The sequence below is a fragment of the Natrix helvetica genome (assembly GCF_964273705.1).
Source record: "Natrix helvetica genome assembly, chromosome: Z".
Classification (NCBI taxonomy): Eukaryota; Metazoa; Chordata; class Lepidosauria; order Squamata; family Natricidae; genus Natrix; species Natrix helvetica.
This window is the reverse complement of record NC_138554.1, coordinates 111,762,945-111,787,195: the sequence shown is the minus strand read 5'-3', so window position 1 is coordinate 111,787,195 and position 24,251 is coordinate 111,762,945. Positions and strand designations below refer to the sequence as shown.

General features: G+C 40.7%; 1 protein-coding gene across 1 annotated transcript in view; it reads right to left on the bottom strand.

Moving 5' to 3' along the window:
• LOC309401600 (uncharacterized protein C10orf67 homolog, mitochondrial) overlaps nt 1-24,251 on the bottom strand; it is a gene marked incomplete at its 3' end in the record, with an annotated part of 88,261 nt that overhangs the window by 42,099 nt on the left and 21,911 nt on the right. Inside the window, exons 3-6 of the mRNA XM_081970666.1 lie at nt 18,667-18,787; nt 18,074-18,217; nt 16,037-16,111; nt 9,221-9,367 (exon numbers count right to left, since the gene is read on the bottom strand). Coding sequence (XP_081826792.1) covers nt 9,221-9,367; nt 16,037-16,111; nt 18,074-18,217; nt 18,667-18,687 — 387 coding nt within the window. The 5' untranslated portion in view covers nt 18,688-18,787. The remainder of the gene's footprint in view (nt 1-9,220; nt 9,368-16,036; nt 16,112-18,073; nt 18,218-18,666; nt 18,788-24,251) is intronic.

The following is a 24,251-nucleotide window of genomic DNA, read 5'->3' as shown; positions in this document are numbered from 1 at the left end:
ATTTTGTGTTAAACTTAAAACTGCTAATATCTATGTAAATGTTGATAATTTTCTATCTTTTTTTGTAAAAGTTGTGAGACCTGGGAGGGCTTCTCCCCCCCCGCACGATGTAGCTGTCAAAATGTTTTATAACCTTTCAACCCCTTTTTCCCTGTAAAACTTTTAAAATCAATAAAATTTGGACAATAAAAAATAAAGTATATTCTATTCTATATTCTATTCTAATAGCTTACATCCTGTGACAATACCTCTAACACTCTAACACATCCACATCTACCTATCCTAGATCTTTGGGAAGGGCTCAAGAGGCAGACAAAAAGCCAAATCCAGCCTGAAACATTTTCTGACTGTGCGACAAACCATAATAATGACAATAACAATATAATAAATAATTAAAAAGAAAACAAAAACACAAATTGAACACTCAAAGGACAAACTGAATGGACCACTCTGTCTTTTTTGCCATCAGTTTTCTATGTTTCTATGTTTTTTAAGAGGGAACATTTGACAGTACAGTAATGTGAATCGGAGAACAGGAATAAAGAAATTACATAATAGTTTAGGACAATCCTTAAAGCACAAATTTGTTAGCAGAAATTTGTTAGATATGTTGGGAATATTAAGTAAGAAGAGGAGAAACATAGAAAATGGTAAAAAAAGCAGGAAAAGAAGCAAATTATTAAAAATTCAGATCAACTTGAGAATACCCCAAAAAGGAGTCAGGATGGCAGCTGGAGTCAAACAAACCACTCTGAGTCTGAGAAAACAGATAAGGTGATAGGGAAAGAAATCAGAAAAAGGATTAAAAGAATTAAAAAGACCATGCCACAATGCGATTTGGCACAGGCACAAAGAAATCGGCAAGAAATTTGTAAAAGCCAAAAGACAATGGGAGAACAAGTTGCAATAGAAAATTTCCCTTGGATTTTAAAACCAGATTTCCTTCCGATAAGAAGACATTATATGTCTGATTAGTTCTCCTAGTTCAGGGGTCCCCAAACCTCTGGTCTAGTTGTTTTGAACATTTGTGTAATTTATTTTGTAAAGGCAATCATTTTTATTCGTTGTTCTATTTATGTTTGCTATTGTAAAAAGCAGAAAGAGCAAAAAAGGCCTCTTTTAATGAAAATATACAGTAATAAACATTTCAGCACAAGTAGTTACTTATGATCACAATTAAACGCAAAATTTCTGTTGCTAAGTGAGACAGTTGTTAAGTGTTTTGCCCCACTTTATGACCTTTCTTGCCACAGTTAACTGAATCACTGCAGTTGTTAAGTTAATAATATAGTTGTTCAGTGAATCTGGCTTCTTCATTGACTTTGCTTGTCAGAAGGTCATAAAAGGAGATCATGTAGTCCCAGAACACTGCAACTGTCATAAATATGAGTCAGTTGGAAAGCATCCAAATTTTGATCACGTGACTGTGGAGATGCTGCAATGGTTCTAAATGTGAAAAAAGGTCATATGATTGCTCAGTGCTATTTGCTTCAGCTAGGCTGAGACTATGGTCATGTGATTTTCATTTTCAGTGATTCCATGACAGTTTTCCAGGCAGTTTCACAATCCTTTGCTCCCTTTCCTCCTCAGCAGCAGTTATTTATCTGCCAGCTGGGAAGGGAGGGGAAGGAAATAGAAAGGAATGGAAGGGAAGGATAGGGATGACCATGTGGCAGCTGTGGTGAGGGGGGCGTTCCACCAGGTTCGCCTGGTGCGCCAATTGCGCCCCCTATTGGACCGGGACGCCCTACGCACAGTAACTCATGCGCTGGTGACATCTCGTCTGGACTACTGCAACGCTCTCTACAAGGGGCTCCCCTTGAGATGCACCCGAAGACTACAGCTAGTTATGAATGCGGCCGCGCGGGCTATCATGGGGAGTACCAGGTACTCCCACATAACACCTCTCCTGCGCGAGCTGCACTGGCTGCCTGTGGTTTTTTGGGTGCGTTTCAAGGTGTTGATTACCATCTTTAAAGCACTCCATGGCACAGGACCTAGTTACCTGCGGGATCGCATCTTACCTCATACATCCCTGCGACCAATTCGCTCCCACAGGGAGGGACTCCTCCGGGTGCCGTCCACTAAGCAATGCCAACGGGCGGCGCCCAGGAGTAGAGCCTTCTCTGTGATGGGCCCAACCCTCTGGAATGACCTCCCCCCCCCGATATCAGAACCACTACCGACCTCCGCTCCTTCCGACAGAAACTCAAGACCCACCTGTTCCAATTAGCGGGCCTAGCCGATCTATAGTCCCATTTTTAACCTCCTGGCAAACATTCTATTCTGGGGTAGTTTTTTAGGGATAGTTTTTAATGTATCTTTAATTTTAATTTTAATTATTACTGTACAGTTTATATGTTACCTCCTCCATCTATATTTATGTATTTATATTGTTGTTTTAATATGACTGTACACCGCCCGAGTCCCTTCTAGGAGAGGGCGCGGTTTATAAATTAAATAAAAGTAAGTAAGTAAAGTAGGGAAGGGGAGGTAAATTTCCAATGCTTCCTGCCAGATTCCCAGAAGGAAATTCAATGGGAAAGTCAGCAGGAAGTTGAAGTTGCTCCTATTTTCACTGCTTTTTTGCCCACCTTTGGTCATTCTGTTTCTCTGCTTAAGTAAAGAAATATCTCTGAAATGATGACACAATAAGGTTGCCTAGTTTTGAATGATGATGCCAAAATGGTAAAATGTGAGTCATAAAACCACAGTGCAAGCTCTTTTGTACTTTACTTGATTAGTATCACTTAATTATGTTTGGGGAAGAGCTTGTATTGCGTTGGTGCAATATACTTTGCTTCATTTGTTTCCTTGCCTCTCAGCAGATGCTTATTATACCATTTGCAGCCTCCTGCAATCAACCCAAGTTGGTTCAGGCAAATTAGTAGCAAAGTAGTGCTTCTGCTCAGTATTAAAAAGAAAAAAGAAAGATGGGGAAAAAACCCATAAGAACTTCAATAATCCTCAATAAAGATCTGCCTCTAGATGTTCATAAATATAAAGGAGTGATTAGTGCATTCCCTCTGATGTCCTTCCACCATGTGTGGTTACATAGGAAACCCCCAGTTTCAAATCAACAGTATCATGACTTAATACAGGGGTCCCCAAACTCTGGGCCATGGCTCACTACCGGGTGGGGGCCTATTCAGAACTGGGGCACATGAGAAGTGGACCGGCACGCCTGCATGTGAGTGGTGACTCACCGTTCACATGAGTGGTGTATGCATGTGTGTTCAGGCCCACTGCTTGCACACTTCAGTTCCCCTCTCAGTCTCCCAGCCAAGCTGCCAAACCACAAAGGTTTGGGACCGCTGATTTTAACAGGCTTAATAGTTAGCGTCTTAACTGAAATATTAGGAACCACATTTAGTTGGAAAAAAATATGTAGACTACACCATAATAACAAGTTGTAAAAAAGTAAACAAGTTGTAAACACTGTAGTAAACAAGTGAATTTTCAAAGGAATGGAAATAAATTACTTTAAAATTCAAGCAAGCCTATTTGAACGCAGACATTTAATCCAATTAAGCTGCATTGGCGCTTTATAGTTTAATCCATGGATAGGCTGTGATTTATTTGCATGATTGAAGTTTAACACTTGTTCCCCCACCCATTACACATAAGAACTGCTAAGAAAACAAACTGTGTCTTATGATAAATATACTTCCCAAATCCAAATCTGGGAGCCTAAGGGCACCAGCAGGCAGTTCCAGGAAAGGGTTCCAGCTTACCAAAAACAGGTAGTAAATCAGACAATTTGAAAGTTGAAAGCGATATCACATTTTGCATTTATTAAAGCATAGATTTCATTTTGCAATTTACCATTATAAAATGATTGGCTTGGTTTAGGTGTATCTCATGCTCTGTGTTTTTATAGCATGAGCGGTAGAACTGTCTTTATAAAATTTAATTAATTAAACTATTTAGTAAGTTAATAATAATTGTATAATATGATTAAAAATTATTTTTATTATTTCATAATTTATTTAATATACTATGCTCTTGATTTCAATCAAAACTGACGGAATACTGCCTACTAATAACAAAAGTAAAAAACTATTAATACTCTTAATTTAAATTATTTTAACATCAATTAACCAAAATAGAGAAAGTCAACATTCACCCTAATAGCTTAAGTGTTGTTAAGTGAATCACTGCGGTTGTTAAATTAGTAACATAGCTGTTAAGGGAATCTGGCTTTACCATTGCTCTCTTAATTGTTTTATATCACCACAATTCCTTCCCTTAGAATCCAGTGTAACTTTACATAGGAAATGTTCTTCATTTTATTTCAATAGCAATCCTATGAGGTATCTTAGGCTGAAGGGAAGTGACTGGCTTAAAGTTACTGATTCGATGTCTGAGTCGGTATGGCTGAGTGTGGACTTAAACACTGATCTAACCCCTACTTCTTGTTGGCTAGCTCCCACTAGTGGTTCTAGAATAAAATGTTATGGTGTGTTTAGAAAGCTATCTCTAACTTTTTCTGTATGTAGCACAAATCTCATATGCATGAATTTTATACTCAAGAAACATGACTTTTGACTGCAACACTCCTTTGCAGAATCAGCACATTTATGGCCTCTTAGCATCGATATAAAAACTGTAAATTGCTTAATAGGAAAATATTTTAATTGTGACAGAAGGTAGTCTTTAAGTTGGACGGGACTATATCAGGGGTGAAATACTATTAGTTTGGACCAGTTTGCCTGAGCCGGTTGTAAAAATGCTACCCGTTCACCTGAAGTGGTAGTAAAAAAAATGCTACGTTCAGGTGAACCGGGTTTTCAGACAATCAGCTGTGACACACGATTTATATTAGTCTAGATTACTAATCTAAATCATGTGGCACTGCAGATTCGCTTACCTTTCTAGCAAAGGTAAGCACCAAAGCACCCCTGGACTATATCGAGAGAGAGGGGGGGGAAGAGAGGGAGGGAAGGAGAGGGAGGGAGGGAGAGGGAGGGAGAAGGAGGGAGGGAGAGGGAGAGGGAGGGAGAGAGAGGGAGGGAGAGAGAGAGGGAGAGAGAGTCTGTCTGTCTTGTTTTATAGGCCAGAATAGCACATTGTACTCTCTGGTGAAATTCTATAGTGTAGTTTGCAGTTGTCTTTTAAAAATACTTTCAAGACTTTATTTAAATCAGTTGTTCTGATTTAAAAGTACTAATAAATTTAGTACTTTAGTACTTTAAAAGTTAATTCTTGATTGGCATTTCACAGACAAGTAGGAACTGAATGCAGAGGGGAGCTCTCTCCGATGTCTCACCTTGTTCAGATTTCCCATATATTGCTAAATCACAAAACCAGGAGAGGCACACATACACTACATGGATAAAGATAAGAGTTGGGTCCTAAAACCTTTGCATACATTAATAATATTTGGGCCAGTTGAGGCCAGTACTCTGCTATTTTGAATACAGCAACTTAAAAGCCATTCAACTTTAGGAAAGAAAAGTGCTGCTGGAATTGTTTCCCATCACTGCCTCTAATCTCCAAGTTGTCCTTTAGAAAGTGAATCCAAACTTTTACACCTTTCACTCTCTTATAACTTTTATATACCAATACATGCCACACTGCTGATTTTATCCCAATGTTTTCTGCCTCAGAAAAATTACTATACAGCAATTACAATGGATGAAGGTAAGTTGGACTGCAAAATCAAACTAGATTTTGCACAAAAATCCCATTAGGAGGAACAACAGCTTCTGTAGCCTTTTGTAATATTTTTGTTTCTTCCTTCTAAGGAAAAAATCAACATACTGTATGTATGTTAGTATGATTAGATCCACAAGAGGGGGCTGTTGTACAGGTTTATTATTCAAGGAAGAGCAAGAAGGATACAGCATTTTACTTGATTTGATTTAATTTAAATAAGCAAACATAATTGGTTAACACGAACACACAAACATACACAACTATACAGGTAGTCCTTGACTTGTGGCTATTTTCCTAATGAATCTGAAGTTAGAACAGACTAAAAAAAAGTAACTTATGACCTGTTACAACTGCTGCATCACCCCTGCAGTCATTTTGGGTGCTTGGCAATTGGTTACCATTTGCAACTGGTAGCAGTGTCCTACAATAATATGATCCCATTTTGCAAAGTTTATTGCCCTTTTCTGCAAAAAATGCCCAATCGATAAGCTGAATTCAGGCTTACAATGTGATTAACAACCACATCATTTGCTTATCGAGCATTCATTATTATCAAAATTCTGGGCACAGTTGTGATTGTAAGTCGAAGATTCCCTGTAATGTTAGAAAGGGTCCTCCCAGCCACTAAGCCCAAAACCTTAATCATTGTTCTTTTGCTAAGTTTTGAAGTCTGGAAATGGTTTGGATCCTAGTGCCGCGTAAGGGAGTGACCTCACGTTACTTGTCCAGCTTCTGCCAACCTAGCAGTTCAAAAGCAGATAAAAATGCAAGTAGAAAAATAGGGAATGCCTTTGGTGGGAAGGTAACAGTGTTCCGTGAGCCTTTGGCAGTTAGTCATGTCAGCCACATGACCACAGAGATGTTTTTAGACAGCGCTTGGCTCTTCGGCTTTGAAGACCCCCGTCCCTTAGAGTTGGGAACGACTAGCACATATGTGCGTGGTGAACCTTTATCTTTAGTAGTTTGAAGCTTTTACAATGACTTTGGCCACTGACTATGGTTTTCTTGTTTTAAAGTGGTAATTTATATTTTATATGCTTTTAATTAATTTTAAACTTTTATTAGATTTTGTATAAACTGTTAACGATTACAATTCAGAGTTACAATTCTCAATACCATTTTTTCTTGTATAATTTGTAGGCTAACATCCACTGGCACCCTAGTTATAGAAGTTAAGACACTCTCAGTGTCTAAACTGGGGAACCTCTAATTCTTCCTTCTACTCATCTCTTACCATCTGCATATCAAATTGACTCATTGAAATTAACAGATAGTCCTCAACGTATGACCACAATTGAGCCCAAATTCTGTTGCTAAGTGAAACATTTGTTAAAATGGAGTTTTGTTCCATTTTACAATCTTTCTTGTCATAGTTGTTATATGAATCACTGCAGTTTTAAGTTAATAACATGGTTGTTAAGGAAATCTGGATTTTCTACTGATTTTGCTTGTCCAAAGATTGTAAAAGGTGATTACATGACCCTGAGACACTGCAACCATCACAAATATAAGTCAGTTACCAAGTGTCTGAATTTTGATCATGTGATAATGGTGTGCCACAATGGTCATAAGTGTGAAAAATGGTCAAAAGTCACTTTTTAAAGTGCTGTTACAATTTTGAACAGTCATTAAATAAACTGTTGTAACCCAAGAACTACCTGTAGTAGTTTTTTTGTTTTAAAAGATTTAACTGTTTTATATCTTGAATACCTGAAAAGCTGAAAATGTTAATGGTCCAAACAATGTTGTTAACAGAGGTTTCTAGTTGTAAATATTGCCATTGGGTTACATCTGGTAGAGCTGAAAAAGCTTCTTGGATGAGAAGCGAAATGTTTTCGAAGAAAAACCAGAAAGTCCAGTTGCCTCTTGAAAAAAACGCCTGTGGGACAACCATGTCCTGGATGACTGTGAATCCCCATTGACATCTGGTAGATGATCAGTGTCTCTTAACACATATATTGTCTCTTATCATCATGTACCAAATGGTCCAAAGTCAATATCTGAGGTTTCATGCAATTTTTTCATATCACCATCTTTTTTCAATTTTTAATGTTGGCTTTCCCCAAAATGTCAATATGGCATGGGAAAAAGAATCATGTTTTTAAAGATATTATATTCCATAGCTTTCTAATTGACATAATAGTTTCTGGAAATACTCTACTAGAGTTCTATTGTATTTAGATCCTGTCTATTTAAACACTGCCTATTAAACCAAAGGTGCTATCTATGTGCATACCAAAGTTGTCTAGGTCTGAAAAGTAACATCAGTTACTAGCTTCCAGAATTTAATACTTGACAATAGATAAGTTTGAAGTCAAATTTCCTGTTTTAGAAAACCAAATCTTCCCTAACTGGTGGTTGCATTTCCTATAAAAAGTATTCTCAGAATCAAAGAACCTCATACAAAATTTCTAAATTAAGATTTTATTTTCTGAAAATATTTTCCAGATGTTTGAATATGAACAGGAATTTTTCTTGGAGTATAAATTAATTTGGGAAAAAGCTTCTTGGCATTTTAATCAAGATCAAGGCTAGTATCTTTTTAAAAAAGAATTTTATTGGTTTTTAAACATTTATAGGGAAAGGTAAAAAAGGTACATAGAAAATTTTGGCAGCTCCCGTGCTAGCGGTAGAAGTCCCCCCAAATCTCACAATTTTTACAATGTTAAAAATAACGTATAAAAGATAAGCATAAACAGAATCTTGTTTTACATTACGTCAACCATATGTTCAATCATCTCTTTCTTTGTCACTTTCTAGTATATCAACAATTACCATAGTATTTCAAATACATTTATTTTTGTGACCTGAGCCTTTTTGATATTGCTCCCTCCTCCCTGTCCCCAGATGGAGCCACAGCCCCCCCCTCCTTCATATCTTGCACATTACTACCTTTTTCACCACCTCCCCTATTTTCGTCCTCTAGGAGAGAACTATGTTTTTTAATGAAGGCTTCTGCCTCCTCCACTGTATAAATTCTAATTCTATTTCCCTCTCAAAAAATCAACATTCCCTCTGGCAATAAGATCAAGGCTAGTATCTTATTGCTTTCTTTTTTTTATGATGAAATGTACATTGATTGCTATTTCATTTGTTATTATCTATTCAATTTTCTAACTTTCAAGAATGTTTTAATGCTATCTCTGTCTTTTAAGGTTTTTGCTATTTCATCCAGTATGGTGTCACTTCTATTTACTCTGTGCTCCCAGTTATTTATTAAAAAATGACACAGATGACCTTATTTCATTCTGTACCTCCAAAATAGGTAAGTTAATGGTTATTTGAAGATACACAAAAGACCCAGGCTAAGCCAAGGTGAGCTCAATCTAATGACAGTGTAGGAGAGAGAGAGAGAGAGAGAGAGAGAGAGAGAGAGAGAGAGAGAGAGAGAGAGAGAGAAGAGGGAGAGAGAGACACTCCTGCAACAAAATTGGAAAAAAAGATTTATTTTAAGGCATATTTATCTTTGATGGATTGCATCAGACCTGCTGGACCACAAGCTTCAATGAAGCAGATCCTACAGCTGGCCTAATTTCTTTAATGGCTATGAAAAACAACATACCTTTTCATCTCTCATGTCTTTCTCTTCCTCTAACATCGCTGTTAAATATTCGATTTTATCTGCTTGCTCATCAATGATTCTCCTTAACTTATCTATTTTTGCAGCTGATAAATCTACTCTGCATTGTTCATCCACTTGTATATATTTCTGTCAAAACAAAAGAAAGAATAGTAAGAGATCCCATTGCAGTTAGTTGTTCAGTTACAACAACATGAGTAGCTTCAGGAGGCATATGGTTTACGAAAGTGTTTTACCATTCTTTTTGGTCTAATCTAAAGAAAATGGGGTGTTGATTCTTACCCCTTCTCGAGGCAAGTAGAGACAGCGGTCATGCATGGGTTAACTCAGTCAGTAGCCAATAGAACTGAGTCTACCAAAGTGATGTTACCCCATCAGAGGAGTCTCCTCCCGCTTTTGTGACAAAGGAGATAAGTAGACTGCTGTGCGTTAGTTGATTGCTTTCAATCCTCCAAAACTCTAGCCTAGCTCCAGAACTCCCTCCGCGAACTAGGCCAGGACTCAAAGGGTGGAGATGACCGCTGTCTCCACCTGCCTCGAGAAGGGGCATATCAGGTAAGAACCAACGCCCCATTCTCCAATGTTGGTGGAGACAGCGGTCATGCATGGGACGTACCAAAGCTGGGCATGTCCCCAGGTGGGAATGAGACTGGGCTAGGAGCTTGAAGAGGGAAGAACTTGTTGAAGCACCTGCCATCCGAATGCCGCATCTGCTGACGCGTATCTGTCCATCTTATAATGGCGGATAAAGGAATTGGGTGTCGCCCAGGTGGCCGCCTTGCAGATCTCTTCCACTGAGGCCTGCCTTGTCCACGCTGCTCACGTAGCTGCACTGCGCCGTGATGTTGGATGGAGGCATGAGGTGACTCGCCAGGTAAGCTCTAGTTATGGTTGAAAGGATCCAGTGCCCAACCATAGATGGAGAAGCCTTTAGACCCTTGTTTGTAGGATGGAAAAACACAAAGAGTGCTTTGGGGCGCCTCAAGGCGGCCGTCTTGGCAATATAGATCTTAAGAGCCCGTCTTATGTGTAACCTGTGCCATTTGCGCTCAAGACTGTGATAGGGATTAGGGCAAAAGTTTGGTAGAGTGAGATCCAGAGACCGATGAAAGGCTGAATTGACCTTTGGGACAAAAGTGGGATCAAGTTGAAGGACCACGCAGTCTGAGTGAAAAGTACACAAGTCGGAACGGATGGAAAGGGCCGCCAATTCTGAGACCCATTGTGCAGATGTTATAGCCACCAGAAAGGTTGTTTTCAATGTGAGTTGATGCAGGGAGGCCGACCTGAGAGGCTCGAAGGGTGGTCCAGTGAGAAAGTCAAGGACTTTGGTTAGATCCCACGAGGGGAAGCGGTGAATGACAGGAGGGCAGAGATTAGACGCACCCCTTAATGAAGCGGCGTACATGAGGGTGCAAGGAGAGAGGCTCATCCTGGTGAAGAGAGAACCGAAGAGAGAGCCGACACCTGCCTCCGTAAGATGTTACGCATAAGTCCTTTATCTAGTCCCTGTTGCAGGAACTCCAAAATCTGGGGAACCGAAGCCTCCAGGGCCGAAACCTCTCTAGAAAGGCACCATGTGCTGAAAGTCTGCCACGTTGATTCGTAGATCCTATTGGTGGCCGGGTGTCAAGAAGCCTGAATAGTTTGAATTAGTCTCAGAAAGGTTTGCCACCCTTAAAACCTCCCGCTCAGCCTCCATGCGGTTAGGCAGAGCCAAGATAGGTCAGGATGGTGGATGGATCCCTGGTGAAGAAGGGACGGTATCAGGGGAAGACGCCACTCTGGGCCCACTGAGAGGTTGACTAGGTCCGCAAACTATGAACGGCGCGGCCAATGGGGGGCAGGTAGGGTGAACTTGGCCTCTTCCTCCATCATTTTCTGAATGACCCTCTGTATCAGGGGGAAGGTAGGGAAGGCATACAGGAGACCGTGGGGCCACCTGCACCTTAAGACATCCGTCCCTTCTGCGCCTGGTGTCATGTAGCAAGACAGATACCTGGGCAGTTGATCGTTGGATGCTGTTGCGAAGAGATCTAGAAACCTGGGTCCTGTACCTGGTCGACAGCTGTTTGAAGATGCGATGGTTGAGGGCCCACTCCACAGATCAATTGTTGTGCGGCTCAACCAGTCTGCTCTGGTGTTGTTGGAGCCCGAGATGTGTTCGGTGTGGAGGGAGAGAAGGTTGGCTTCCGCCCAGATCCCTAGGTGAAAGGCAGACTCCATGAGGGAAACTGCTCTCGTCCCCCCCTGGCGGTTGACATGTGCCTTGGCTGTTGTATTGTCTGTCCGAATTAGCACATGTGAACTGAAGATTGGAACTGAAGGAGAGCTAGATGGATGGCCCTCAACTCTAGCCAATTCATACTGTGGGAAAGGTCGGAGTCGGACTAGAGACCCTGAGCTACCTGGTCCTCCAGGTGAGAGCCCCAACCATCAAACTTGCATCCGTCATAACTACGAGATGAGGAGGTTCCCTGAAGGACCCCTGAGAGATGGCCAGGGAGATCCACCAGTCCAGAAAGTGAAGGACCTCTGGAGTCAACCTGACTTTTGCTAGGGAACAGCTGCTGTTGGTCTTCTGGAATGGCAGAAGAAACCACTGGAGGCAGTGGCTGTGAAGCCGCGCCCAAGGGGCCATGGAGAAGCAAGAGACCATCTTCCCCAACAGTTGAGACAGCTGGAGAAGAGGTGCCTGTTGTCTCCTCTGTACCTTGAAGGCTAAATCCCTGAGGCTGATCTGTCGTTCCCAAGACAGGAAGACCTTCCCCTGAGAGGAATCGATGAGGGCTCCCATGTGCACTAGACGAGAGGTGGGAACAAGGTGGCTTTACTCCTGATTGATGGAGAATCCCACCTCCTGAAGCAGCTGCAAGGTGTCCTAAAGATCCCGCAGGGCCTGGTTGCATGACCTGGACAACAGGAGGATGTCGTCCAGGTAGCAAAAGATCCAAATGGGTCTGGCAGGTAAGTGGGCTGCTACGACTGACAGGAGCTTGATGAAGACCCTTGGGGCTGGTGATAGCCCGAAGGGGAGGGCCCGATACTGAAAGTGACGGCTCGCATTGACAAATTGGAGGAATCGTTTGTGTTGTTTGTGAATGGGTACGTGGAGGTAAGCCTCCGTGAGGTCCATTGATGTGAGGAGATCGTGTTTGCACACTCTCTCTAGGATTGACAGGAGAGAGTGCATTTTGAACCTCCTGTACCTGATGAATCAATTTATGAATTTGAGATCGAGGATTGCTCTCCAGGCCCCGAAGACTTCGGCACGATAAAGAGATGAGAGTAGAACCCCCGTTCCACCTGACCTGGAGGCACAGGTTGAATGGCCCAAATAAGGAGCAGATGATGGATGGCCTGCTCTACTGGGAGCCTCTTTTGAGGGTCCCTGGATATGGGGCGCGGGACAAAGTGGTTCGGAGGGCTGGAGCGCAAGTCCAAGAGAAGGCCGAATCTGATCGTGGACCTGACCCATGCGTCATTGGTGATGTCATCCCAACGATCCACGAAGGTTGACAGACGTCCTCCTATGGGAAGATCCTCAGTAGTGTCCGCCTTGTCCGCTTCCGTTCCTTGAGGTGCTTTAGGAGAAGGGATGCCAGTGATCCTCTTGGCCTTAAAGAGGAGAGAGCGAAAGACAGCAGGTTTGAAGAAACCGACAAATGCAGGTGGGTCAGGGGAAAACCCTTGTCTTCCGAGAGATCTGAATCTCTTGCCGGACGTTCCTCTTCGCCAAAAAACGAAGGATGACTGGACATGCCAGGGAGCTCATGTGATGAAGCAGCCGAGATATCACCATTCCTGCATCTGGAACCAGAGGAAGAAGCAGACCTGCGTGGAATAGAGTGGTTAGAAGACCTATGTTTAAGGGCAGCTGCTATGCCGCGTTCAATGGTCTCAGATATCATGTCTGCCATACCAGATGAGTAAGAGCGGTGGCGGCAGTGGCAGTGAGGAGGGGAAATTTCCTCCTGGTAGAGGGGCTCCTCATCTGGAGTGATGCTCCTGCCACCCTCAGATTCATCCCCACTGCAGGAGAAACTGCCTGAGCCCCTGGCATCCTCAGGTTGAATGATGGAGTCAGTAGGGGGGAGGTCATCCTCCGAATCAGAGGATAAGTCAGGAGGAGGACTAGGCTGAGAAAGCCTCTGGGCCTGAAATAGATGGGATTCAGTGTGGTTGGTCCTGGCCTTGGCCTTGCTGGGAGGAACCTGGGTGGCACTATCCTTTGCTTGTGGCTTGGCTACACCCCTATGGGACTCTCTGGGAGCCTTGGGAGAGGGCTCCGTGGGGGAGGTTTCTGGGGCAGGCCTGTGTTTGCAGGTCCCAGAAGAAGGGGTCTTGTTGGTGGGTAGAAGCACTTGTGGCTCAGGGGCAGGAGATGAGGCCATGGTCTGTACTCACGACTCCTTGAAGTTCCCAAAATGGCCACCGGGGATCTTTGCACCAAAACAAATGGCCACTGAGGCTACAGAGCCTATGGGCCAGGCGCCACGAGATAGCCGAGGCTGCAGTGAGGCCGAGTGAGGGCGTCGAAGGCCCTGCGGAGAGGCTGTGGAGGTCGAGGGGAGCAGCAGCTGCGATCTGGTGAGGCGGGAGTGCTGAGAGGCACTGGCGGTGTGTAGTGGTGGCAGCAGTGCTTCTTGCCACTGCTGGCTTTTTTTTGGCTGCTGGCGGCGCTTGGAAGCGGCTGCGGACTTGGCGGTACAAGGGAAAGGCCCAGAGGCCAGCAGAGGCAGCAGCGCTGAGCGCAGCCTCCAATGGCCGTTGCTGAGAGGCACTGCTTGCAGGAGAGCCTCTGAATTGCCGGTAAGGTCAGGAGGCAGAAGCCTCAAAGAAGCCCTGGTGAGTCTCTCCATGAAGCCCGGGGGCTAATTGAGAGACTTAGCTCTGAGGAGCTATCCACTGATTCCTTTCAATTTGGATGTAATTTTGGTGAAATTTAGAAAAATATCCAATTAAAGGTAATTATAATATCTACTAAAGTTGAGGAGAAAGCAGTTAGCACAGCCAGTTTGGATTGAACTGAGTCTAAAAAAGCAGGAGGACACTCCTCTGAGGTGATGACATCACTTTAGTAGACTCAGTTCTATTGGTTACTGACTGAGTTAACCCATGCATGGCCGTTGTCACCACCAAAGTTGGAAAAAAAAATAAGAGCTTTTGTGTTTATTTTAATTACGAGGTGGCCAAGGAAGGCGGGGAGAGGTCTGATATTTTATGATACAGCAGTTTATATCCCGCTAACTTCCTAAACTTTAATTAACCCTCAAGATAAAACATGGATAAATTATTTCCCTGGGGTGGAGGTGTTCAGATTAGGAAACAGTGGAAATCACAGCAGAAGAGGGGGAAATATTTATTTATTTAATAAATTGAGCTAGTGCCCATGAAGATGACTCTGGGCCATGTATTACTAACAAAAGAATGTCTCAGCAGTTTAAAAAAACCCTATAAAATATAAATAAAAACAATAATGCAGGAGGTGAACATCAAGCTAAACCCAATATGACCATCATGTAGACTCCCTCATGGGGTCCGCGACTGCCGGAAAAGCCACATTTTCAGGGCCTTCGAAAAGGCTGACAGAGATAGAACTAACTTCCTCTCCTGATCGGGCATAATGTTTTGGAGGGCAGAAGCCACAACAGAAAAAACATACTGTCTGGGTCCCATCAGATAGAACTCTTTAGTAAACAGGATGTGCAACACGCCCCTCCTGCTGGCTCTGATGGGATAGGCAGATGGTGTTCCCTCATATAGCCTGACCCCACGCTATGTAGGGTTTCAAAAGTCAAAACCAGCACCTTGAATTGCACCTGGAAGCAAACTGACAGCCAATGCAGCTCATGGAACAGAATATAATGAGTGCCATCCTAGAGGCACCTATAACTAACATAAAGGGGGGGGGGGGGATGCAGTGGCTGAACTTCCAGCTTCCAATAGTTTAAACCCAAACCATCACCACTTTAGCAGCTAAATTTGGGATAAATGGGATTGGGCCTTAAATTCATGCAATCCAGCACTGAATGTCACAGTGGCCTGCTGGATGAGTCAGTGAAACTGTCAAATATAAATTAGAGTATGATAGCACCTTTCACTTTTAGCAGTCAGTGTGGAAGGCTTGCAGATTACAATTCAGCATGTAATGAACAGCTACTAGTATTTATAGCCACTGACAGTATTAGCTTCCATAAACTAATACAATCCTTTTTGAAACCATTCAGAGTTTCTTGTCATTACCATGCATATCTAATCTCTTTGAGTGTATTTTAGTAGATAGAGTGGCAAAGTTTAGATGGGATTCGGGAAGCCAATGTATTCCAGTAGTCCTGTTTACTCTTATGTAAAAATTGCTTTACATAATGATTGGGCAGAATGACAACATCTATCCACATTGGTCCTTTAGAATATATTTTCAGATTGTTTCACTTGTATGTTGTTTTATCAATTCAGGTTCTTGGTCAGAAAGTTAAAACATTGAGATAATTTGCTTCAAATACCAAATTAAATCCAGTATTAGAAGTAAGTTATATCCTTCTACTTTTTTTATTTAAATTTTACATGGCCTGACTCCAAGTGATTCTGGTCAATTTATAAACACAGAAAAAAAGCAATAAAAGAATAGTACAGTAAAGGGAAAGAATGAAATAGATGGTGAAAGCAGGTAATAATGAGAAACATAACACACTATTTATAAAAAACTTTCAACCACTCTAATAAAAAGTCAGAGCAAAGAACATATGTTGTATTAGATGTCTCAAGTAAACACAGTCGCAAAAATAAAAAACTCACTGAATAGTTCATTCTAAGAATAGCAAGTGCATCACTTAATTGTTGTTGGTAGCTATATCGTGTTTTCAATTCTTTCTGTAATTAAAAAAGAAAGGATTCATTACATTAATAGAATTATTACATTAATAGTTGTAACAAACTGAAAAAGTAGCAAACATGTAATCCCCATTGTAAAAAAAGTTATCAAATTTCTCTTTTTAAATATATATCTAAATTTATATATATTAAGGTATGGAGCTACTCTACAGTGTGATTCATAAGTCAGTTTGTCTAGTATGGTCTGCTTCAGAGTTCTTGCCAAACCCTTAGAGTGCACACTATTAGAATTTTAATCTAGCATTATTGGATGTCTGCTGATTAAGGAAGACATTACTGAATTTGATGGATCGGACTCAGGGGTGAGTTCTGGCCAGCATTACTGGTGGCTCGCTTGTGTGCATGCTTTGTGTGTGCACACGCTGGATGTGTGCAGTGCATGCATGCATAGTTCAATTAAAATTGTTCTGCATGTGCGCAGAACTTAAAAACAAGATGGTGCCGCTGACCAGCGAACTGGTTCAGGGGCATGGCAGGCCTGGGTCGCTGCCAATTCCAGCGACCCATGCCACCATACCACTACTGATTCATCAGAAGGTCACAAAAGATGATCACATGACCATGGGACACTGCAACTGTTATAAATATCAACCAGTTATCAAGTATCCCAATTTTGATCATGTGACCATGGTGCAACGGTTGTAAGTGTGAAAAATGCTCACAAGTGACCATTTTCAGTGCTGCTGTAACTTCGAACAATCATTTAAACAAAATATTGTAAGTTGAGGACTATATGTATTGTCCATCGTGAGATAAAAAATTAGCTTTGAAAACACAAAGGACCTTAATGCAGCTCCAATGCCCCTTAAGGTCAGCCCACTGCCTGAATTTTAGGACTAACTTACAACACAAACTCTTCAGTTTTGGTCACCATGATGTAAAAAAGATGTTGAGATTCTAGAAAGAGTGAAGAGAAAAGCAACAAAGATGATTAGGGCACTGGAGGCTAAAACATATGAGGAACGGTTGCAAGAACTGGGTATGTCTAGTTTAACGAAAAGAAGGATTAGGGGTGACATGATAGCAGTGTTCTGATATCTCAGGGGTTGCCACAAAGAAGAAGGAGTCAAGCTATTCTCCAAAGCACCCAAGGGTAGGACAAGAAGCAATGGATGAAACTAATAAAGTAGAGAAGCAACCTAGAACTAAGAAGAAATTTCCTGACAGTTAGAACAATTAACCAGTGGAACAACTTGCCTCCAGAAATTGTGAATTCTCCAATAATGAACATTTTAAAGAAGAGATTGGACAACCATTTTTCTGAAATGGTATAAGGTTTCCTGCCTGTGCAGGGGGTTGGACTAGAAGATCTCCAAGGTCCTTTCCAACTATTGTATTGTATTGTATTTATTCTATTCTATTCTTTTGCATTATCATCATCTTTATCTTCTCCTTCTCTTCCTCCTCCTTAAATAAAAGTTCTGAAGAGTATAAAAGCTTGCACTCATTTTTATAATAATTGGACTGTTATTCTGTAATTACCATATTTTTCAGAGTATAAGACGTACCTTTTTCCCTCAAAAAAGAGACTGAAAATCTGGATGCCTCTTATACACTGAATACAGCATTTTTGCCTCCTCAAACCCCGCCCCCTTCACTAAAATGGCCATGATAGCCTTTAGGAGCCCTGCAGAGTGCTCCTGGGGGTTAGGGAGGGCAGAAAAACGGGCCATTTTTGGCTCAATTTTGCCTCCTCCCCCCAGCAGCACTCTATAAGCCTCTAAAGGCTATGCATACCCTTTTTTTTGGACAAAAAACGGGCCCATTTTCGCAGAAAACGGGCAAAAACCTTTTTTTTGCCTCTTCAAAACCTTGATACATCTTATACTCCAGTATACTCCGAAAAATATGGTTCTTGGTTGTTCTTTTATGAGCTATTTATAGACAGCACAGAAACAATCATGCAAGGTGCAAAATGAAGATGAAGAAGTTAACTTGTACCTGCTTATAAAGTTTCTCAATGTCTTCCAGTCGGTCACTTATCTCTAGCCAGATTTTGGATGAATATTCCTGTATTTTTTCTTCATACTGCATTTTCAGAATATTTTTATACATTGCAAAGTCATCACAGAGAGAGTATGTAAACTAAAAATTCAAAAAAAAAGATAAATGTTATATAAATCCATAATTTCTTTTGGAATTGTTATGATTACAAAAGGTAGTTACTGACTATGATGGATTTATTTTACTTTGGTTTCACTTTCTGTTTCCATGTTTTGTGGGTAGTTGAAAATAAAGAAGAAATAATAAGAAGGTTGATCAGAAATGCAAAGGTAAATACCAGTGAAGCAAAGATCATTGCAAATATTGAAGAATAATGGAGACAATAGACATATGAATCCCATACAGATTTTATATGAGAACTAGTCCTCATATAAACAAGGGCAATTAATCACATGCACTGCAACAATTCAATTCAATGCAATTCAATTCATACGCTAACTTCAAACTGGAGGCTTATAATAAAACAAGGCAAGGTAAAAAGCACAATAAAGATAAAAAGAGAATATCTGAAAAATGGTAATCAAAGTTACCTCTAATAAAGTTCTTGTCATTGCTGCAGACTGTTTCAGTTCTCCTACTTCACTTATCTCAGTTTGAGTGGCATGATCAGAGATGACAAAACCTATTCTTAGATCCTCTGAAATGCAAGGCCTGCAGAATTTTTTTTTAAAAAAAGTAGTTATTTTAAACAGCAGAGGAGCTTTGCCTAATAGAAATTGGCATTTTAATTTACAAAATGATCCATTTCTGTTTCAGTTATATATCTTCAGTGTAATAAACATAACTGGGATGGAATTAATCCCCATATATTTTCAAGCAAGTCTATTTATCGTTCCTTGGTCTTCAACTTGAATAGTGCTTTTGGGTGATTGATTTTGTACTTTGTTTTTATTATTCTGCAGTAGAATGTTATAATTCTCTCATTTGGAAGATGGTATAGCCAGAAGTGGCATTCAGCCAGTTCTGACAGGTTCTAGAGCAGTGAGGGCATTTTGAGTAGTTCAGAGAACCAGCAAATAGGCTGGCCCTGCCCTGCAGCCTCCCAGCTGATCTTCTTTTGTTCCCCTGAAAAGGAGAATGGAGCTGGAAAGCAGGTTAGTGGGGTGCGGAGGGAATGGGTATTTTGCAGTAACCTTCTCCCAGGAGTGGGGAGGGAATGGGGATTTTGCAGTATCCTTTCCCTGCCATGCCTACAAAGCCACACCAACAAAACCAGTAGTAAAAAATTTTGAATCCCACAACTGGGTATAGCTAAGAACTAGGAAAGGTAAAGAGCCCTATAAACAATCAGAACTTTTATTCTTGATAGTAATATGAAGTAGCTTGCCATTTCATTTTCTTCCTAAGGGTTTGTTTTTGTTTGTTTTTTTAGTTTCCCAATCTAGCCTCCGGGGTTTCCTAAGCATTTTGGCCAAATGTTAGCCAGGTCTAATTCCTTTCATCTTTCTAAAATTAGCCCTGGTTGGCTGTATGCTGCCACTTGATGGGCATTATATAGAGGACCAAATAAGAAGTTGTCTAAAGAAAATTCCAGATTTAATTCAGGGCATTTCTTAAAACAGCAGATGATGTGGAAAATCTGCACCTGAAATCTAGATAACTACATCCAGTACAATTTGCTCATCTAATTTATGAATGTGTAACTGTCTGACCAGCTAATTTACATAATGCTCTGTTCCAATACAAACCCATTTCAAACAAACAGAGATAAATGATGAAACAAATAATTCAACAAAGAAAAGAAGAAAAAAGGATGCAGGATTAATTCCAAAACTTTAATTTAATTCCTTTCAATCAAGGTCAGCCCACAATTGTATAGGACCCATCTACTCAACATACCTATCTCACAATACCCAAGAGAAACTCTTTCCTCTTATAAACTAGACTCCTGTCATTCATGCATCTCTAGCCTACACTAATGTTCTCGGAACCCCATCCCCTTCCACCTTAGTCTTTCTCTTTTTGGCTTTGTCTGCACAACGTTTTTCTAGGTGTAATTACTATGGTTTATTCATTTCAGTTTTCTGGTTTCCCAATGAATGAATGAATCTAAACCGAGGAGCTAGGATTGGCCAACATATTAGACCAAAATGTGGTTGACTAATTCGTAGTTGTGGGGTTTGTAAACATAAGATTCTATGTACATAGCTAACCAGCCCTCTTAGATATGTCAATGTGTCACCTTCAGCACTCCAACAGTTTCTATTTGATGTCATATCTATCCATTGCCTGGTTTTGCAAAAAAGCAGATCATACAACCAAACCAATACATAATAAATATTCTAATTCCAGCATTTTTGGACTTCTACTTAAACATAACCCCATATCAAAGAAGAACACTAAATACTTATCTAAGCCTCAGTGTAAGATGTATGTATTATACATACAGGTCTTAAAATATAATATAGGAATAACAAGTTTTCTTTCTTTCGGTCTATGAGCCATATCATATACTGTAGTTAAAAGTCTTACATTGTATTAAAGAATTTGAGTGAAATAGTTGTCTGCTATCCCATGAAGTGACCCACAAATATTTTGCTTTTAAAGGTAGAAACCTAAATCTGGAGAGGCTATTGTGTCTAGACAAAAACCAGGGGAAAAACTGTCCTTTTCAACTATTTGTGAGAGTTGGAATATCTACTGGGTTTTACATGATTGGTCTTGCTCTGAATCCTGATTCTTAGCTGAATGATTAATTAGTCTTGGTTAACAATTATTGTCTGTTCTTATGCAGAGCTTATGGTTCAGGTGTGTGTGTGTGAGAGAGAGAGGGGAGGGAGGGAGGGGGAGGGAGGGAGGAAGAGAGAGAGAGGGAGAGACTATAGCATATAGAATAGTGTGTCAAATTTCTGGCGTCCCTTTGTTATCACATCACACATCATAATTTTCCCCCCTTCATTAAACCGAAGGTGGGCACGGCCAGTGCATGACACATTGGGCCCGCAGGTTGCGAGCTTAATACCTCTGATGTACAGCATACATAGTAAACCTTTTGGTAGTCCTAGCATAGAAGGCTTTTAGATCAAAATAGGCCTCATTTTGTAGCCTTATAGCCACACTACAAAATGTTGGGAAAGTTATGATAATACCTAACATTGAATTTAGTTCAGATTGATTGAATGCAGTTTATATTGGCTTCTTGTGTACTTATTACCTTCCTCCTTCAGTTACATTACTCTTTTCGGGTTGATAGACTTAGAGAGACTTTTGGGGCCCATATGTTGCCTGACACTGGATTAAATAATTTAACTATCTTGTGCCTTCAAGTAGTTCTCTGAAGAGTCTGCACTCTTAAGCTAACTGCGTATACATGATTCATCATATTGACATTTTCAGGCTACAACAGCATAAAAAACTCTTCAGAAGAATTTAGGAAAGGTTTGTTGCTTCCTTAATTCCCATTGTCAATTTATTTGAAAAGCCAGTTATTTTCCTTAGCAAGGTCTTGTGGGGACAGCTCGTAATGTCTAGCTATCTTGAAGGTGGAAAGTATCCAAAGATTCCCCGGCTTTGGCAGTTTTGACAAACAGATGCATACAGTGACTGCTTAGTCTTCTGACCATCAAATCAGACTGAGTCAACATGTACGTCATCCAAGCTAAACTTAGCTCATTCAGAAAGGGAACTCTTAATGCAAAACTATAATAAGACACACGATAATGCCATTCTTAAATTGTTTTGAAATGACTTCATGCCATAATCGCTCCTCGTTTGTGGTATACAAGTGATTCCCAGTGTGTGAATTTGTGCCATATTTCAAACTTTTCCAAAGGGAACATGAAAATATTCACTTGCAGGAGCAGGGAGGATATTTGGAACCTTTCCTGGTTCCAAATATGGCCCCAGAGATGCAACTGAATTTTTAGAGTCCGTGTGGACTGGGATGGTCTATGAAGGTTGTAAGGTAAAGGTTCCCCTTGCACATATGTGTTAGTCGTTCCCGACTCTAGGAGGCAGTGCTCATCCCTGTTTCAAAGCCAAAGAGCCAGTTTTGTCTGAAGACGTCTCTGTGGTCATGTGGCTGGCATGACTAAACGCCAAAGGCGCATGGAATGCTTTTATCTTCCAACCAAAAGTGGTCCTTATTTATCTACTTAGTATTTTTTGCTTTCGAACTGCTAGGTTGGCATAAGCTGGGACAAGTAACGGGAGCTCACTCCATTACGCAGCATTAGGGATTTGAACCCTGAGGGCACAGATAAACCCCCATGTGCCCTCAATGGCTCTCAGAGAGAGTGCTAACAACCAGATGATTGCAAAAAATATAATCCTTCCATATTTCCTACCATCCAGTCAGAACTGATGAAACCTCTTGGATGAGACATCAAGGAAAAATAAAGGAAATCCAGCTGCCTTTTGAAAAAAAGCACCTCTGAGACAATATATAAAAATGTAAAAATAGTCCTATCTCCCCTAGGACATTTATTTCCTAGTTTCATTCATTTTGTGGAATCTAATGCAACTGGGCTGCCTTTTCCAAACCCAATTCTATCTGCCTCTGAGTTGGTTGCACAGCAGTAATATTCATCTCCATTATTTAATAGCAGAAATTTGTTTTGCCTCATAAGTTGTTACACAGGGCCCAGTTACATACTGTAATTATTTTAATATGGACTATGATGTAATAGCATACAGTAATTGTATACTTTCAGTAATATATTACATATTTCTGTATATACACGGCATATACTGTATGGTTACCCATGATAACCAGGCATGTGAGTTGGCTCTATTTAAAAATGACAATTGTCCTTTGGGAGGGTGATGATATGAAAGTTAAGAATGAGATCATGTTCTGATGACTCCATCACACCCATGTAATTTGTAGGTGCATTGTTTCTAAATGAATTGTCACTATCACATAACCTAAGTTATCTCACCAGGTTCTTACCCAGATAATTTGAATACATTAGAGCTGTATTATTTCTTAGGACAGCTTCAATTAATTACTTCTAGGTAGTTAATGAAGATTTTTCACCAAGTTTGACCTTGGCTTTATTCTGCTTTAGTTTTGCCGTTTCTTCTACTACTCCTGCCTTTTTGGTTCCATGTTTTGTTTTGTTTTCCTGTCATTATATGATTGTTTAAAGTCATTATGGGCATATACCCACACCAGGAGGCTGGAGTGGCAGAATATTTCAATTTTTAAAAAGCTAAACTTGTTTGAAATGAAGTGTGTCCATATACTTCCCACCTGAAGAAGTCTTGAGTATCTAACCCCTACCTCATACCTTTACCATGTTCTCCCTCCCTTTTACTCTTGTACTTTATTATGAATCCTCCCAAAATGCTCCCTGTAGCTGGTTCAGCATTTTACCGGTAGTCCTTTTCCAGTTCCTCTAAACCACAAGGCAGAGTTAAAAGTTCTAGGATGTGTGGTGAGATGCTCAGCTTGTGGGCTGACAACAGGGTAGAAGTCTGCTCAAGGGTATTAATAGCATTATATTCTTTGGAGGGGTAGGCAGAAGCAGGAAGTGCATGGGCTTTGGCCATCTTTCTTCCTCTTCTTCTTGAGTCTTGGAAAGAACATTAGCAAGGAACCAATCATGGGTTACCATGGCAGCAATGTGGACATTCTGTATTTACTACTGTATTTCTTCTATTCCTTCTCGAACAAAAAAGTAATTCTAGCTGGAGAAGACTGCTGGAGTGAACTTTGAGGAGAGGAAGTTGTAACTGACTTTCACTTTCAGATCAGCAGAGTTTTCCACATAACCAATTTAGTTATTTGTTTGATTTGTAGAGACAACAGAAAACTAAAGATAAAACTAAAACTTCTCCAGCATCCCAGGAGCTCTAACTAAAGTTTTCCCATTGGCTGAACAAACAATTACAGCTCTGAGTGACAGCACTGAGGATTAGGCTAAGGAAACTCAGGGTAAGAGAGGATTGATGAAGAATTGGAAGCTGAGGTTACAAGTCTATTGTGAAATACTAGACATCACACACCCATCCAAACCTCTTGGTTCAAAGGTAAGCAAATTACAAACCATCTTTTTGTGGTTTCCTATATCCTTCTGCCAGTGCAGCTGAATGATTGCTCAAAGTCAGAGATGTGATTTCCTGTTATTCCCAACTGAGACATGAGTGGAAACTGTAATTTACTTTCTCTCTC